The sequence below is a fragment of the Miniopterus schreibersii genome (genome assembly GCF_964146895.1).
Source record: "Miniopterus schreibersii genome assembly, chromosome: 1".
In the NCBI taxonomy this organism is placed as follows: Eukaryota; Metazoa; Chordata; class Mammalia; order Chiroptera; family Miniopteridae; genus Miniopterus; species Miniopterus schreibersii.
The window spans coordinates 151,193,511-151,212,827 of record NC_138101.1 but is presented as its reverse complement, the minus strand read 5'-3'; the positions used below and the strand labels follow the sequence as shown (position 1 = coordinate 151,212,827).

The 19,317-nt window shown below is 39.6% G+C and overlaps 1 protein-coding gene across 4 annotated transcripts in view; it reads right to left on the bottom strand.

The window, feature by feature from the left end:
- Positions 1-427: 427 nt before the first annotated feature.
- Positions 428-19,317, bottom strand: part of SCG3 (secretogranin III) — a 39,236-nt gene continuing 20,346 nt past the window's right edge. For 3 of the 4 annotated variants that reach the window (XM_081121027.1, XM_081121030.1, XM_081121029.1), the window contains 2 exons: positions 8,057-8,134; positions 436-2,710 (listed from right to left, as the gene is read on the bottom strand). In XM_081121027.1, the coding sequence (XP_080977153.1) occupies positions 2,592-2,710; positions 8,057-8,134 (197 nt within the window). In that variant the 3' untranslated portion in view covers positions 436-2,591. Of the gene's footprint in view, positions 2,711-8,056; positions 8,135-19,317 lie in introns of all 4 variants that reach the window. The other variant, XM_081121028.1, reaches the window with a different exon arrangement.

The window sequence follows — 19,317 nt, the reverse complement described above, 5'->3', positions numbered from 1 at the left end:
GTGCATAATCCCTTGTGTGCATGTTTTCCTCGTTATTTTTTCTCTCCTTTTTTTTTTTTCATGATAATGACATCTCGTTTTTATTTCCGGTTTTTTTTCTGTCATTATCATCTATGATAGAGGGTGATCTCTCGATCATGCTTTGCTGTTTTCTTGTACTATCCTATTAATTGAACGATGGGGACTTAGTTGGAAGAAGAGAAAACTAAAAGGAAAAAATAAATGAAAAAAAGGAGAACAGCTGTGGATGGAAGAAAAGGCTCCGGCTCCGTGGAGGACCAGGAACTTTGAAAAATGTGAGGTTATTATGCTGTTTAACATAAAATTATCTGAAATCCAAGAGTAATCCAAATGACCTAAGTCCAAAAACACTATCCCAAAGACATAACATAAGCTGAAAACTGAAATTAAGACCCCAATCTCAAAAACATTTTTCTGAGTATTTTATTTTTGCCCACGGGTCTTGCAGCAATTTCTAGCCAAAACATCTCTTCCCCTTTTTCAAGTTATCAGAAGCCTGGACTTCGTCGTGGCTGCGGTGAAACTGGCCTGTCGAGAGTGCTTTAGCCCTTGCCTGCGCCTGGTGGGATCGCCGTGGGAGAATGGACTGAGAGAGGAAACCTGGGCTCTAGGTTCAGCTTTACCACTCCTCGGCCATAAGAGTTTGAGCATATTTTGTGTCCACATTTATTTTTTGTGAACCAGTTTTCTTACTTGTGAAACAGAACTGATGATCTCCCTTTTGTCTTGGTTATCGGTAGGAGCTAATGAATGTCAGTGTGCTCAGAAGGCTACAATAAACTCACTAAATAAATTTCTTAGTTTTAAAAAGACTACGTAGATATTTAGATAAATTACAGAAAAGCAAATGGATAAAATGCTTTAGTCATAGCCAGTTTTTTCTCCGATGTAGAAGCAGCCTATGTGGACTACAGGATATGGGTGAAGTCGAGTCGGTCATGTTATCAAAGATGACTCATTAAAACAAGTCTGATTCGTTGTGCTTTGGCAAGTGTAGTTTGGGCAAAGGTGTTTTTAATTCCCTCTCATCACTCCCCGATGAGTACTGGCTTCTCTAGAATACATTAAGTAAAGAGTTTAGATTTTTGCATGTCAGGCTTTGGTTTTTGTTTATTTTTGCAGTTCTAGAGAGGATGGGAGGAGCAGCAGGGGCCAGCTACCCATGAAAAGCAGCCTCTCTCATTTTCTCTAAGTTCCCAGGTCTCACCAAAAAGTGGATGCCAACCAAGTAGGGGCATTTAAGACAGGTATCAGGCCATTTGAAACAGTGACAGCTACTACATGAAGCATTATATTATTTTTATGATTTTCAACCGAAATATACAGAAAAATATGTAATTTATACCTAATAATCCATTTTCAAAGCATCTTTGGTTTGGGAACATGCCCCATGAACGTTTCAGGAGGACCTGGGGCGACTGCGGTCCCAGGGCTGTGTCTGCGGTGGCGGCTGAGGAAGCAGATGTGCAGGGACACGTGGCACCTTCCCCCTTCCTCCAGGAGCTCAGCTACCGGCTTTGGTTCACGGGGAAGGGAGTGATTTTTGTCTGTTTCTACCTGGCCGTCTGGCCCGATTGCTCTCTGTTGAGAAATCCTGGCTTGGATCAAGTCCAGCTTAGAAAACTCAGATCAGGTGGACATTTTTACCTTGCCTTATGTAAAGTTTATGACCTCATTTTCTGCTTGGAGAGTATAGTTATCCCTCTTAACAAACAAAACCAACGTCTGAAAACTCACTAATAGAAAATATTAAGAGTGGGGGGAAATTGTTAATAAATCCAGCAAATCCTACGCCAGTTTTTCAGGTTCCTTTTTGTGCCATTGGTCCTGATATAGAACCAGCAGGAACAGCCTTAGGGGGGGAAAAAAAAAGCAGCCCTGGCCAGTGTGGTTCAGTTGGTTGGAGTGTCATCCTGAACACCAAAAGGTCACGGGTTCAATTCCCAGTCAGGGCACATACCTAGGTTGTGGATTCAACCCCTGTCCCTGTCAGGGTGTGTGCAGGAAGCAACAGATTGATGTTTCTCTCTCTCTCTAAAAAAAATCAATGAACATTCAAAAAAGAAAAAGCAGATAGCTAGCTACCTTCAAGCTAGAAAGGCTTTGAGGAAATGTGAATTTATTTCAACCAAAAGAGAACTGGTAGTGGAAAGGACATCTTGTAACAGACATATGCTGTGAGTTGCTTTGGTCCCCAGCATGCCTTGAAAACAGAACCCCCAGTTCTTCAGGGGGTGCTTATATGTGTGACAGTGGGAAAAAGTTCAGTTTTAAGGTCAGTCCATTGCAGGCTTTTCCAAAGCAGCACATCTCTGAATATAAAATGTAAATCTACAAGGAAATAAGAATTCTAAATACAAAATCTCAGCTTACATACAACTTTACTTTTCAGATAGTTTTTATGGCAAGAAAGTTATGTTTTAGCCACTTTTAAAAGGTTAACTACCATAAATCCAGCACTTTCTAATAACCCTTGGGTCAAAATGACTTTAATCACATTATTAGAAGAGTCAGAAGCTATATCATGTTTTCTGAAACAGTGGAAAGACTCCTGTATCTTTTTGCCATTTTTACAGGCTACTGTAAATACGCTTGATGGCGTCAGCTTCTTCTTTATCAAGGATGCCTTTCTCCACATAAGCATCTGTCTGTTGGTTGATGAAGTCCCTCATCTTTGAAAGGTCATAATCTGGAAAACATCATTAGGGCATCATGAGAAAGATAAGGAAAGAGCAATCCCCTTACAGTGATTACCATTAACCAAGAAGAGTTTTATACACCACCAGCCCATCTTGCATGCTAGGTCTTGGCATTTTTGCAGAGGTTTGCAGTTTAAAACCACGTGTATGTGTTATATTGGCTCATCTGCTCTCCAGCATCACGCCTGCTAGGTGTTCAGGTGGGGGGTACCACCCTCATCTGACCACGGAGGCTTAGGGACCAGGGCTTCAAAACTTGACTGTTTATACCAATCACCTGGGGCTCTTGGGAAGTTGCAGGTTTGCATTCTGTAGCTCCAAAGGGGGGCCCCAGATTCTGCTTTAAATTTTTTTTTTTTTAATTTTTCAATTACAGTTGACATTCAATATTATTAGTTTCAGGTGTACAGCATAGTGGTTAGACATTTATAGAACTTACAAAGTGATCACACCTGGTAAGTCTAGTACCCACCTGGCACCATGCGCAGTTATTACAATATTACTGACTATATTCCCTACGCTGTACTTTACATCCCTGTACTATTTTGAAACTGCCAAGTTGTGCTTTTCAATCCCTTCCCCTTTTTCATCCAGGCCCCTAACGCCCTTCCATCTGGCAACCATCAGTTTGTTCTCTGTATCTATGAGTTTATTTGTTTTGATTGTTCATTTATTTGGTTTTGGTTTTTAGATTCCACATGTAAGTTAAATCATATGGTATTTGTCTTTTACTGTCTGACTTATTTCACTTAACATAATATCCTTTAGGTCCACCCATGTTGGTGCAAATGGTAAGACTTCATTCTGTTTTTAGGCCGAGTAATATTTCATTGTATATATGTACCATATCTTTATCCAATGGTCTATTGATGGACACTTAGGTTGTTTTCATATTTTGGCTATTGTATATGAAATGTCCTTCTTTGTCTCTTATTATAGCCTTTGTTTTAAAGTCTATTTTGTCTGATATTCTGATATAACTATTGCTACCCCAGGTTATTTTTTTCATTTCCATTTGCATGAAATATCATTTTCCATCCCTTTACTTTCAGTCTGTGTGTGTATTTCAATATGAAGTGCGTCTCTTGTAGACAACATATATGTTTTCTTCACCACTCAGCCACCCTCTGTCTTTTGATTGGAGCATTTAATCCATTTATATTTTAAGGAATTATTGGTAGGTATGTAGTTATTGCCATTTTATTATTCATATTTTTAAAAATATTTTTTCTTCTTCTTAAGAAATTCCCTTTAACATTTCATGAAATACTGGTTTGGTTGGGATGAACTCCTTTAGCTTTTTCTTGTCTGGGAGCAGATACTGCATTTTGAACAAGATGCCAGGATATGCTGATGCTGCTAGTCTAGGACTCACACTTGGGGTAAGAAGATCCTAAAGCTTGTGTTTAAGGTCATACAGGTGGTAAAAGTTATGATCAGAACCAGGTGTTTTGACTATTTGAACTTGTTACACTGGTTAGTCCCTGTTGAGGTGACAACACACTTTTTACATTTTCCCCCCAAATTAATAATTACCTTGATTTTCACACCATTTGAACTATATGCATAGAACAAAAACCATAACCTCTTTAAGGTTTCTCTGTGCTACTTAAGCAAACAAACAAAAACCTATGTAAACCATCAAACCACCCACCAAAAACAGAGATCCCCAAGTAAGGAGGCTGCTGTGGCACCTCCCTGAACGCTTGAAAAGAAACCCGCCTCTTTCTTTGATTCGTTAGGTATTATATGCTTATTACTTAAAAAGCAAAACAAAAGCATGAAAATAAAATGAAATCACCTGAATTCTATTAATCATAGATAACCACAGTTGGTATTTTGTTCTATTTCCTTTTAGTTTTTCAAATATATCTATCTCACCCCAGAATTGAGATCACAGTGTACATACAGACTTACAGCTAACGCCTTTCATTTAACTTTACATGGTGAGCACTAATATTCTTCAGAAACACCGTTGTTAAGGGTCCTGTGCAATACATCCTATGGAGATACCAAAATTTATGGCACACATCCCTCATGGTTGGGCATGAGGGTCTCCCACACATACAGTAAGTACTTGGGGAGACCCCTCCAGATTGTGAGTTGCTTAGGCTGAGTTTCTTGAGGACAGTGCCATGCACCTTGGCAGCTGGCGGCCCCTGGACCAGAGCCCTGCCTTCTTTCAATGTGTAAAGGGAAGAGAGAGGAGACAGTCAGGTACAAAGCTCACAGCATTCCATGGCCCTTTTAGCTAGCTTGGGTCCCTGGGGTATCTTTAAGTCCCTGCACGAAAAAAAAGAAAAAAGTAAGCCTGCCCTGGCCCGTGCGGCTCTGTTGGTTGGGTGCCGCCCCATGCTCTTTGATTCCCACTCAGGGCACGTGCCCAGGTTGCAGGCTGGATCCCCAGTGGGGGGGAGGGGGGAGTGCAGGAGGCAGATGTACCTCTCATCAATGTTTTTTTTCTGTCTTTCTCTCTCTCTCAAATCAATAAAAAAACATATAAAAAACAACAGCTAAGCCTGAAGGACCTCTCTACAGCACCAGGTGTTTATTATATCACTGTGAGCTGAGGCTTTAGAGAGCTTGTTTCCACCAAGGAGGGCTTTTGCTCCCCACTAGGGCACAGCCTTGAGGATTAAAGAGATAAGTCCGGGCATTGAGCGCTTTACAACCGTCATCTGATATGCTCCTCAAGAAACCCTATGAGGTGAGCATTAGTATTTCCATTTCAGAGGGAAGAAACAGGACAGAGGAGGTGAGTCACATGCCCAGGTCACGGTAGAGTCAGCTTCTGAACCCAGGCCAGTCTGTAGTCACTGCTTTGACCACTCTGTGGCCTTAATAATGAACCTGAAGCTTCTAACTGGTGCAGAACAAATGTTCAGTATGCGCTTGGGTTTTTTGCAGTATGTTGCTGTTTGACTTTCCCTTTGTCTCAGGCACAAAACAGAGAACCAAGCCGAGCGAATGTTTTGTGTGCGCCTTGCTGGCTGGCTCCCGGCTGGCTCGCTGGTTCACACTAATACTCTTCAGACTCAGCTGCAGGGTCAACATCTCTGGTGGAACCAAAGGCAGACTCCCAGGGGCAGATGTGAAGAGGTCCAGGTGATTTGAAGGGACAAACGGGAAAATAATGTGCTTTCTTTTGAAGTGGGAAAACTGTATCTTTATGACGTAGCTACCACCGTGCCAGGAAAACCAGCCCGACGCAGAGGAAAGGCCCTAGCTGGTTGTGATAATACACAAGGCAGTACTCGCCTCGCTCATCTTAAAAGAGGTTTTAAGGTTGTTAGGGACAAAAGAGAGAAGTGCTGTGGTTTACTTTTTAAAAAGTACACTTCTTTTTTTAAAAAAAAAGGCTGCGTAAGATTTTATCATCACCCTCACTGTCACATCATATGGACCTTTCTGTCCTGGACTTGGTCTCCCAGGCCCCTGCCAAACAAAGGGCATCGGTAGACGGTAAGGAAGGCAGAGCTCACACTGTAGCAAGACTTCCTTCCCCCTCGCAGAGCTGCAGCTACTACGTGGCCCCCGGGCCTGGATCCCCACAGGCTTTGAGGGATGACCCAAGTCTAGCTGAGCATGTCTGAAGGCAGTGGAGAAAAAGCTCTCTGCTTCTGCCTTCAGGAGGGCGGATTGCATGTTCCCCTCATCTCCTGGAGGCAGAAGGGAACATCTGACTCAACCCTGTCATTCTGAGTTTGCTCACAGAGCCTTTGATATGCAAGCACCAGAGTTCCACGCTTGACTAAGTTGGTTGTTTCTTGAACTGAAAGATTGAATTGCAGGATGTCGCTGGTTATGACCAGGAGTTTGACTCATCTGTTAATCAGTGAAAGAAATAACATAAATAGTCCAAATTGTTGGACCATGCAATTTGCATTGGTTTTGGAATGCATTTGGGCCCCTACTGATTCTAAGATAGGTTTTAAAATTTTTTAAAATTTTCAAGTCTTCGTAGTCATTGGTGGCATGTTATATATACTTTTTCTTCCTTAGGGATGCATTAAACAATAGTGCATTTTCCAATCAGTGACAGATTTGATGAAATACAGTTCATATGAATTTTAATAGAAGTGGCAGCTTGGAAATTCACACTATGTTGAGCCATATAAAATGGATATGTGTGAGGACTTGATAATTGCTTCCATCTTGCTCAACTTACAAGGGTAAAGGGGGCTGAAAATACGCCTTCTTCCTACTGTGCTCTATCTCAGCAGTTCTCAAACTTGGCTGCATGGTGGAAAGATGGGGGATTTAAAAAATACTGATGCCTGGGTCCTGCCCCTCAAGTTTCTGATTTACTGGTGGCCCCTGGCATCAAGATATGTAGAAGCTCTGCATGTGCTTTGAATGCACTTTAAGGTTTGAGAAGCAGTGCTCGCCTCATTTTAAAATGAGCACTTTGCAACTGCTCTGTCCAGACACCTGGGAATCATATTGGCTCCTCTCTCTCAACACAGCTCTCAAGTTTCTCCCTTTTTTATTTTCCCTGCCTTGCCCTGCTTTAAGCCCCATCATTTCTGCTCCAAATCCTTGCCTCCTATCTCTCTCCAGACTTTTGGGATCTTATTTTTCCAATCTGAAACCACACTCACCAGATAGATTTCTGTGGGTTTTTTGTTAAGATTTCTTTGAACTTTCTTTTTTAAAAAATATGTTTTTATTGATTTCAGAGAGAGGAAGGGAGAGAGAGAGAGAGAAACATCAATGATGAGAATCATTTCTCCCAGTGATCTCTGTCTTTGTAAGATGTGCCCCCTCCTCTCACCTCCTTTGCACCACCACGCCTGTCAGCGACAGCACCACACAGTGCCAGCGGTGCTTTACTGGTGCTGTGAGCAACTTGAGGGCGGGTGTGCTGCATTTTACTGTGCTCCACACTGCTGGCACTCAGAACAGAGCCCAGTCGTGTCGTGTTTTAACTGAGTGACTGTTTTTGTGACTGCCAAGTGCACCTAACGTGTTCAGAAAATGCCTCTGTTTAAAATACTCCAAGAAAGGGGGGGAGGGGTAGACAAAACAAGATTGTCAAAATGTTGATAATTATTGAAGGTGGGTGATGGACACACAGGGATTCATTATATTATTCTCTCTCCTTTCGTTTGACATTTTTTTCATCATAAAATGCCAAAGAAAGGGAAAAGTGCCTTTGTTTGAAAGGCTGGCTTGAAAAATAAGGGAAATGGGGGTTCCCTTCTGCATCTGAGAGGTGCTAGAATCTTTCTTGGCTCTGAGAGGACACTTTAGCCTAATTTGATTGTGGGAATATTTAACAAGAGCCCCTGAGAAGGGGGTGAAGTTTGCAATTGATAACCACACTGAAGCCTTACCTTTATTTCCTTTTGTGTTGTGTTTCTTCAACCATTCAATGTTTTTTCTGATGGCTTCCAAATAGGCTTCTGTTTTCCCTGGAAAAGGCAAGCGAACCCATATCAAACACTCACAAGATATCATTGCGTCTCTTTTTAAAGATCACACTTATGTTTAAAACCATAGACAAAATACTGGAACTGTTGAGCACTTGTGAGGTGGTATCCCTAATGAGGAAGTGTGCATATTTGTGTGTGTGTGTGTGTGTGTGTGTGTGTGTGTGGAGGGGGGAATGTCAAGGACAGTGGGTGGAGTTAAGATTCTAGGAGGTGCCCACATAACATCTGGCTGTGAAAATCAACAGGATTCCATCTGTCATGGAGAGACAGGAGTCTGCTAGAAACCCAGGCATCCTCTTAAGTCAGCACACAAAATCTTGTTCACAGCCACTCACCCTGGGCTCCAGCGGAGGGAGGGCAGAGCGGACCAAAGTCATGTGAGGTGAGACTGGGGTTTGGGACTCTGGGGAAAGAGCTGAAGGGACAGCCACCAGGCTCTCCGTGCTGAATTACTGTCCCACACTGCAGACATCATCTTTCTTGAGAGGAGGGCTCCCTTCCATATGGCATCAGCCTAGGGGAATACAACAGCTCCACTCTCTGGATTCCCACGAGTCAGCTGCCTGGGCAGGATGTAGAGGTCCGGGCAGACTCAGGGAGTGTCAGTGACTGAGTTATGTGGCTTTGGGGTGGGGGCCATTCCCCCCATTTTCCCATGAACCTGATTGGTGCCTTCCCCTCACAGGAGATCTGATACCCCATTCTCCAGGTTCCTGGCAGCCCCACCCTCTCAACTCCTACAAGACTTGTCATCTGATTTCTCAATACAACTATTTCAGGCCAGAAGGGATTGGCATAAAATATTCAAAGTGATGAAAAGCAAGGACCTACAACCAAGATTACTCTACCCAGCAAGGTTATTATTTAAAATTGAAGGAGAAATAAAAAACTTCTCAGACAAGGAAAAGTTAAAAGAATTCATTACCACCAACCCAGAATTACAAGAAACGTTAAAGGGTCTACTTGAAGAATAAGAAGAAGAAGAAGAAGAAGAAGAGAAAGAAGAAGAAGAAGAAAATAACCAGAGGAACATAATTAAAAGAATAAACTATGAATAAATACATACCTATTAATAATCACTTTAAATGTAAATGGCTTAAATGCTCCAATCAAAAGACATAGAATAGCTGAATGGATAAGAAAACAAGACCCATATATATGCTGTCTATAAGAGACCTACCTCAGAATGAAAGACACAAAGACTAAAAATAAAGGAATGGAAAAAGATATTTCATGTAGATGGAAATGAAAACAGAGCTGGGGTAGCAAAACTTATATATGACAAAATAGACTTTAAAACAAAGGCTATAGTAAGAGTCAAAGAAGGACACTACATAATGATAAAGGGAACAACTCAACAAGAGGATACATCCCTCGTAAACATTTATGCACCTAACATAGGAGCACCTAAATATATAAAGCAAATCTTGATGGACATAAAGGGAGAAACTGACAGTAACACAATCATAGTAGGGAATTTTAACACCCCATTGACATCAATGGATAGATATTCTAAACAAAAAATCAGCAAGGAAACGGTGGCTTTAAATCACACATTAGATCAAATGGATTTCATTGGTGTCTTCAGAGCATTTCACCCCAAAGAAACAGAATACACATTGTTTGCAAGTGCACATGGAACATTTTCTAGGATAGACCACATGTTAGGACACAAAACAAGTCTCAATAAATTTAAGAAGATTGAAATCATATCAAGCATCTTCTCTGACCATAATGGTATGAAACTAGAAAGCAATCACAAATAATAAACTGAGAAACACAGAAAGACATGGAGGCTAAATAACATGTACTAAACAATGAGATCAATGAGAAAATAAAAAGATACCTTTAAAGAAATGAAAATGAGAACACAGCAACCCCAAACCTACGAAACACAAGCAAAAGCAGTCCTAAGAGGGAAATTAATAGCATTACAGGCCTACCTCAAGAAATAAGAAAAATCTCCCATAAACAATCTGATTTTACTCTTAAAGGAACTAGAAAACAACAACAACAGACAAAGCCCAAAGTGAGTAGAAGAAAGGAAATAATAAAGATCAGAGCAGAAATAAAAGAAATAGAGTGTAAAAAACAAAAGATCAATGAAACCAAGAGCTGGTTCTTTGAAAAGATAAACAAGATTGACAAATCTTTAACCAGAATCATCAAGAAAAAGAGAAAGAGCACTCAAATACATAAAATCAGAAATGAAAAAGGAGAAGTAACAACTGACACCTAAGAAATATAAAGGATTGTAAGAAAATATCATGAACAAATTGGACATATGCCAACAAATTGGACAATCTGGACAAAATGGATAAATTCCTAGAAACATACAATCTTCCAAAACTGAAGGAGGAAGAATCAGAACATCTGAATAGACAGATTACAACTAATGAAATTAAAGCAGTAATAATAATAATAAAAACCTCCCAATAAACAAAAGTCCTGGACTATATGGATTCATAGATGCATTTTACCAAACATTCAAAGAAGAACTAGTGACTATTCTTCTTAAACTATTCCAAAAACTTAAGAGGAGGAAGACTCCCATGCTTATTTTACGAGGCCAGCATTATCCTGATTCTGAAACCAGATAAAGACACTACAAAGAAAGTTATAGGTCAATATCCCTGATGAGTATAGATACAAAAATCTTCAAAAAATATGAGAAAACTGGATCCAGCAATATTTAAAAGATCATATACCATGATCAAGTGGGATTTTTGAGGGATGCAAGGTTGATACAATATCTGCAAATCAATAAACGTGATACGCACATAAACAAAATGAAGGATAAAATCACATGATCATATCAATAGATGTACAAAAAGCATTTGATAAAATCCAGCATTCATATATGATAAAAACTCTCAGCAAAGTGGGAGTAGAGGGAACATACCTCAACATAATAAAGGCCATATATGACAAACCTATAGCCAACACCATACTCAATGGGCAAAAACTGTAAGTGTTTCCCTTAAGATCGGGAACAAGATAGGGATGTCCACTTTCACCGCTCTTATTCAACATAGTACTAAAAGTTCTAGTCACAGCCATCAGACAAGAAGAAGAAATAAAAGGCATCAAAATTGGAAAGGAGGAAATAAAACTGTCTTTATTTGATGATGACCCAATACTATATAGAGAGAACCGTAAAGATTCCACCAAAAAACTTCTAGAATTGATAAATGAATTCAGTAAAGTAGCAGGATCCAAAATAAATATTCAGAAATCAGTTCCATTTTTATACACCAATAATGAACTACGAGAAAGGGAGACTAAGAAAACAATCTCATTTACAATTCCATCAAAAAGAAATAAAATATCTAGGAATAAATTTAACCAAGGATGTAAAAGACCTGTACTCAGAAAATTATAACACACTGAAGAAAGAAATTGAAGAAGATACAAATAAGTGGAAGCATAGACCATGTTCATGGATAGGAAGAATTAACATCATTAAAATGTCCATACTACCCAAACCAATCTATAGATTCAAGGCAATTCCTATCAAGATACCAATGGCATATTTCACAGAACTAGAACAAATATTCCAAAAATTTATATGCAATCACAAAAGACCCCGAATAGCCATAGCAGTCTTGAGAAAGAAGAACACAGTAGGAGGGATCACAATACTGGATATCAAACTATACTACAAGGGTCATACTGATCAAAACAGCGTGGTACTGGCATAAAAACGAATATACAAATATATAGATCAATGGAACAGAATAGAAAGCCCATGCCTTTATGGCTAATTTATATTTGACAAAGGAGGCAAGAGTATACAATGGGTTAAAGATAGTCTATTCAATAAATGGTGTTGAAAAATTGGACAAATATGTGCAAAAAATTGAAACCAGAGCACCTTATTACACCCTACACAAGAATAAACTCAAAATGGATTAAAGACTTAAATGTTAGACTCAAAACCATAAAAATCCATAGGCAGTACAATCTCAGACATTTCTCATAGAAATATTTTTTTCTGATATATCCCTTGGGCAAGGGAGACAGAAGAAAAAATAAACAAATGGGGCTACATCAAACAAAAGTTTTGGCACAGCAGCGGAAACCACCAACAAAGTGAAAAGAAAACACACTGAATGGGAGAACATATTCACCAGTGATATGTCTGATAAAGGGTTAATATCCAAAATTTATAAAGAGCTTATACAACTCAACATCAAAAAAACAAAAAATCCAACTAAAAAACGGGCAAAGGACCTGAATAGACAGTTCTCCAGAGAGGACACACAGATGACCAATAAACATATGAAAAGATGCTCAACTTCACTAATGATCAGAGAAATGCAAATTAAAACCACAATGAGATATCACCTCACACCTTTCAGAATGGCTTTATCAATAAATCAACAAACAAGTGTTGGTGAGGATGTGGAGAAAAGAGAACCCTTGTGCACTTTTGGTGGGAATGCAGCTTTGTGCAGCCACTGTGGAAAAAACTATGACTTTTCTCCCCAAAATTAAAAATGGAACTGCTTTATGACCCAGTGATCCCACTTCTGGGAATATATCCAAAGAAACCAGAAACACTAATTTGAAATAATATATGTACCCCTATGTTTCTGTAGCATTATTTACAATAGCCAAGATCTGGAAGCAGCCCAAGTGCCCATCAGTAGATGAGTGGATAAAAAACCATGGTACATGTACACAGTGGAATACTACCTGGCCGTAAAAAAGGAACAAAATGTTACCTTTTGCAACAGCATGGATGGACCTGGAGAGTATTATGCTAAGGGAAATAAGCCAGGCAGAGGAAGACAAGTACCATATGATTTACACTTATATGTGGAACCTAATGAACAAAATAAACTAACAAAATAGAAACGGACTCATAGATACAGAGAACAGATTGACAGCTGTCACAGGGGAGGGAGGTTGGGGGGCTGAATGAAAAAGGTGAAGGGATTAACTAAAAAAACCCAAACAACTCAAAGAAACAGAAAATAGTATGGTAATTACCAGAGGGAGAAAAGGGTAGGGGAGGTAAAAGAGGTGGGATAAATGGTGATGAAAGAAAACTGGACTTGGCCTGAACACACAATACAATATGCAGATGATGTGTTATAGAATTGTACACCTGAAACCTACATAACTTTATTAACCAGTGTCACCCCAATAAGTTCAATTAAAAAAACTGACAATGTTCCAAACAGAAATAGACTCACAGATACAGAGAACAGACTGATGGTTGACAGAAGGGAGGGGGTTTTGGAGAGTGGGTGAAAAAGGTGAAGGGATGGAGAAGCACAGATTGGTAGTTACAAAGTGTGCATGGGGATGTAAATTACAGCCTAGGGAATATTGTCAATAATATTGTAATAACTATGTATGGTGCCAGGAGGGTACTGGAAATATCAGGGGGAACACTTTGTAAAGTATATGGTTGTCTAACTACTATGGTGTCCATCTGAAACTAATACAAAATAATATTGAATGTCAACTGTAATGGAAAAATATTAAAGAATTTAAAAAAAGAAGAAAAGTGCAGATGCCCTATGGGACACCTATAAGGACCTAAAAGATATGTGACTTCTGAGTTCTAGGCTGCAGAAATTTAAAAACTACGATGTGATTAACGAAAAGAAAGGAAGAAAAAGATTTGACAAGCTTCCAATTTCTACTATCGCATTTGCCTAAATGACTTCCCGAGAATCTTTCTTCCTTGCCTTGTAAGCCCCCTCCTGCCTCACCCCGGGGCTCCATGCTCTATGGCCCCCAAAGGAACACAGAGAAGCTCTTGTGCAAAAAGTGGACAAGAGGAGAGATCTGCCATATTCGGCCCCTATTTGCTTCAATAGCCTGTATAGGGAAAGCCCTGATCTCAGTGCCTTGTTCTCACGAATGCTAGAGCACGTGCAAGACCAACGTCACCCTGGCTGATGTTATTCAGCTACAGCACAATGAATATAGAAAGTTTGAGTGTCTGTTTTCCGTTTGCTGAGAAGGTCAACTGGATTTGGTAACACGAAAGCACTGTTCTCTATTTCAAATTAATTCAGTTAGGAAAGGCATTTTGAACAAGGAAAGAAATCTTAGTGTAGACTATTTCTAAAGAATTTTTAGAGTTTAAATCAAATTACTGGATTTCATAGGGCTTGCTTTAATGAATAGATAACAATTTGTTATAATAAGGGTTCCTAAAACTTATGAGAATGTGTGAAAATAGGCTTGTTCTTTAAGTAATTCTAAGCATTCGTCCCACAATCTTACCTATGATATTGTATCATAATGTGGAAAGCTGACTTGAGAGAAGGAAAACCAGAGCATAGACTCTGTTTAAATTCTGTATTAAAAATTCTGGATTAGAAAAAATAAATAAAAATAAATAAATAAATAAATAAATAAATAAATAAATAAATAAATAAAATTCTGAATTAGGAGAGTAAAAAACAAATATGAGATTTTGCCACACTGTAGCAGGCAGTGTTGATGCCCCACTGTCATACTTCCCTATTCACACCTGCTAGCAGAGGGGCTCTTCAGGGACGGTGGGCTAAATCGGTCAACACTCCAGCTTCATGACTCCTCAGTCGCTCAGAGGTCCTGGGTGAGACTGAGCCCCGGCTGTCCACGGCTGAAGCCCTCTCATTAACACGCCTTATACTGGCCTCTTTCCCTCCCCTGTGTCATGTACCTGTCCCTCCAGTAGTGCTTCCTGGGGTCACCTTCCAATTCAACTACTTGACCTCAAATCTTTCTTATAGGGTTTGCTTGGGAGGGGACCCAACCGAAGATGATTTGAAATAGGGAAGTCAGCACCATCTTTTTAGGTTGCTTTTGCTCAGGAACCAATTAGCTAAAAAAATGATGTTGAATCTATAAAATGCATGAAAAGTAATTTTATTCACTATATTGACATTATTAACCCACAATAGAGAGTGAGTTTACTGCAACTTAAAGAAAACTAGACTGCAATCCATTAAAAAAAAACCCACACACTATCTTGTGGATCAGAACATGTATTATTAGGAAGTTTCTTTAATTAAATAGAACCCCCATCAACTTCCCCCTCCCCTCCCTTTTCTGCTTTATTTTTATCCATAGCACTTATCACTTTCTACCATATCATATAATTTATTTAAGATTATTGTTTGTCTTCTTCCCTTAGAAATATTTCTTGTTGGCTGACGTACTCCCACCCCGAAAATAAAGCTTGAGCCATAGTAGGCTCTCAATAAATATTAGTGGAATGAGTGAATTGGATAAAAGCTTTTTATATAGTAGCCAAATTGTAATCAGAAAATTGCTTTGTGAGCATGGGATAAAAACTAGAGAAAATGCAAATTTTAAAATATAAATTTTTTTTTTACAAAAAAAATAAGCTTTATTTGAAAGACTTGAAATTTAATGAATTCTGAATTTAAATGATGGTTACATCAGAAACATTTTTAAATACCTACAAATGTGCTAGACATACTATATCCATATATCATTTAATCTTCATAGAGCTCTATAAAATAAGCATTGTTATTCCCATTTTACTCACAAGGGAGCTAAGGCTCGGAGAGGCTGTGACATGCCCTTGGGGACACAGCTGAGTAAGCGTCAGAGCCTAGTCTTGAACCAGAATAAGCCTCTAATGAGTGGAGCTGGGTAAAATCCACCTTTTTTTTTTGGACCAATAATCCAGTGGTTCTCAGACTTAGCTTCACATTAGAATCACTTTGGGGACCTTTTAAAAATCCCAGTATCCAGGTCATTCCTTCCCTATACCAATTAAGTCAGAATATCTGGGGGTAGGGACCAGGCACCATGGTTTTGGTTTTGTTTTGGTTTTTCACAATCCTGAGATGATTCCAATGTAGGTGAAGGCTGGGAAGCACCGTCAGCCGTCTGGACCTCCACAGGCTCACAGGAGCCCCTCACAGTGGGAATGGGATCAGGTGCTCCCTGCTCTTGGAGAGGAGCAGCTGGTTCCTATTTACATTTTCTCTTCTCAGGAGCCATAAAGCAAATCTTTTATTTACACAGTGTGCACTGAAAGCCCATGAGAGTCCACTTTGGAAAGTGGGACTATTTTTTCAAATTGATTTCAGCTTCCTGTGGAAAAAAATAGCTCATGGCTGAGGTAATATGGCACAAGCCCGAAAACATATGCTGAAGCAGATGGGAAGAGGGCCAGAGTCCAGAGGCAATCCCTCTTTTCTGGCTGTTCTGGGTTTCGGCACTGCAAAAAAATATCCTTTTTTATACATGAATTTGTCCTGACCCCGATATGCTATCCTGATCCATACTCCCTTAAAAAAAATGTAGAAATCAATAGCATTAACCTATTGAATACTGAATATACTAAAGATATTAGATCTTCTAAAAGAGTATTTATGAAAATCAAGTTTAATAGATGATGCTTGAAATTCTTACAGTAAAGATGATATGATCACAGTTCTTAACTGCATTGAGCAAAGCAACTGATACTGGTATAGACGCCAACATGGCCCCAGAGCCATTCGATTAAAGAATCTCTGCAGTGGTGACATTTATATGCTGGAAATATGCAGTATGGAATGCTGGAGCGAGCGCCGAATGGGGGCAAGGGACATGAGTTCAAGGCCCTGCTCTGCTCTGCTGCTCTTTGCTATGAGATCTTGGGTGAATCACGTCATCTTCTGAGCCTTGGTTTACATATTTGTAAATTAAGGGGTGAATCCTAAAAAGACGATTCATGGTTTCTACATATGGGAAGAAATTCCTCCGCTACTGTGCTTGGGGAACCTGTGTTGGTCTCTGTGCCTGTGCTTAGCTCTTGGCACGCTTGCTGAGGGGAGAAGACGGGACTCACTTTTTTTGGACATTTCTAGCAGAATGCCTTGGGACTTGAATAAAGGCATGAATTTTCTCCTCTTATGTTGTTTTAAAAATAAAAACATCCACATGAGTTAGTCAATTTATCAATTTGTTAATTAAGTAGGCTACCTTCTCTTTCCTGGCTTCTGTAAAGATATGGAAATGATAGGTTATTTAGGTGAAAGTTATGTTAGAGATCACTTTTTAAACCCAATTTCATTATTCGGCCATAAACTTGACAAATGATAGCACTGGAATGAGTTTATGGGTATTGTAGCGTTTATCTCATCCCTTGGATGATTTTTTAAAAGGTTTTCAGTGACTCATAAAGCAGAAGTGTAGGAGTGAACATCGAACTGGCATAAGAGAGCACACTGAGATCACGGAATAAAGTTTAAAAGTACTTTTCTTTGGTCTCCAGAGAGCAATTTACTTGAAAAGTTAAACAACTTTAAAGATATGGTGAAATTTCATTGGCACATCTCTAAATTTAGGAATAATTATTGAATCATTCAAATATCTGTACCAATTAGAAATCAATATTTTAAAATATTATTCTTAATGTGAGTCCCTGTAGAAAGCAAGAATTAAAATAATTTAACTAAATAATATTCAAAGGTGAATGTGTCCTATTTCATCACTGGCAATTAAAATGAATTTTTTACATTGCCTGCCTGAAATGAGATACATGTAAACATGCTCTGTAAGCTGAAGAGTGACAGAAATGTAGGGTATTGTTGTTATTATTATTACTCCTGCTCTCCAAGGACCCAACATATACTTGGCATGGTTAATAAATATTTGCTGTCACACCTCACATTGCAAGATCAAAACAGACTCCCTACAGACATTCCTGCCAATGCCTTGCTTATAACTAATTCCTTAAGTGGTTTTCACTGGGCCATTACCTCACCCCTTGCTCTGCTCTGTAATGTCCTCCAACTTTCTCTCGGAAGGGAGCCTGACCTACACACTCCTGATTCATCAATGAGGGATGTGGCTTGTGTTACACTTGCCCAGATGTGGGGTAAAGAACTACTCTTGGGTCATTTCAAAGCTTGCTTGAACCCTCAGTCAGGCCTTCTGCAGCTCCACTTCCTGAACACAGTCCCAGGCAGGCCATCAGAATAAATGTTAATTTGTTGCTGAGTGTCTCAGAAAACCCAGTCAACCCTACCTTCACCTATATGGATGCTTTTATTTTTCTGCCTTAGAGACAAGTGTTTCCTCAGTGGGTTTTATAACAGAGAAGCAAAATAGCTTTTGAAAAAAGTGCAAATAAAGCAACTGTGACCATAAAGGTATATATCATAATGTGTCCTTATGGGGATTAATTACTCCCCCCCCCACCAAGAAATGTTTGCCCTGGCTTAGAGCTCAGTTTGGTATTTTCTAAACTGTGCTGGAATAACTTTTCCTTATAGCAGAGTAGTGGGGTCAAGAGGAGCATGAATAAGTTAAATCTCTAAATAATGGGACAGGGGGTGGGAGACTAATTTGAGTCTCTAATCCCTAATCTCCTTCTAGTGTTTTAGGAAAGCCGTTATAGAGAGTGACGCTAAATGGATGGAGTTTTACTCTCCTCTCTCCCCATTATTACCTGATAGAAATCTTCATGAGAAAAGAAATCTGACCTCATCATTCGTCTCCAAACACACACAGGCAATAGTGGACTACCAAGAATCAACTCCTTCATATTCTTTTTTAGCATAATATTTTCCTAAAATAAGCAAAGAGACCTGTCAGCAGCCATTCCTAGGAATGTTTGCACAGCCATGTAAGGTGTTGTCCTAGTCAGGCCTCCTCAGCAAGTGAGAGGACCTAGAGGACGGCTTGCTGTGTTCTAGGGAGATGCATCCATTCCGCTTGGGTTGCTCGCCGAGCAGGGCACTGGCTTTCTGCTGGGGTGAGCTGCAGTGCTTGGTGCTGTCCATTTCCTGGCTCCCTGTTTCAGGCCAGAGGACCACTCTTTTCCTGGTTAGCTATCTTTCAGAACTTTACCACTCAGCCTCCATGTCATATCCGTTAGGATGGCTACCATAAAAAAAGAAGGAAAGTGTTGGTGAAGATGTAGAGGAATTAGAACACTTGCACACCGAGGATGGACATGTAAACGAGTGCAGTTGCTATGGAAACAGTATGGATTTTCTCAAAAAATTAAGAATAGAATTATCCTATGATTTAGCAATTTCACTTCTGGAATATTCCCTCCAAAATTGAACGTAGGACCTCAAGGAGATATTTGTACACCCACATTCGCAGCAGCATCATTCACAATATCTAGAATGTAGAAGCAACTCAAGTGTCCCTAGACAAATGGATGGATACACAGAATGTATATA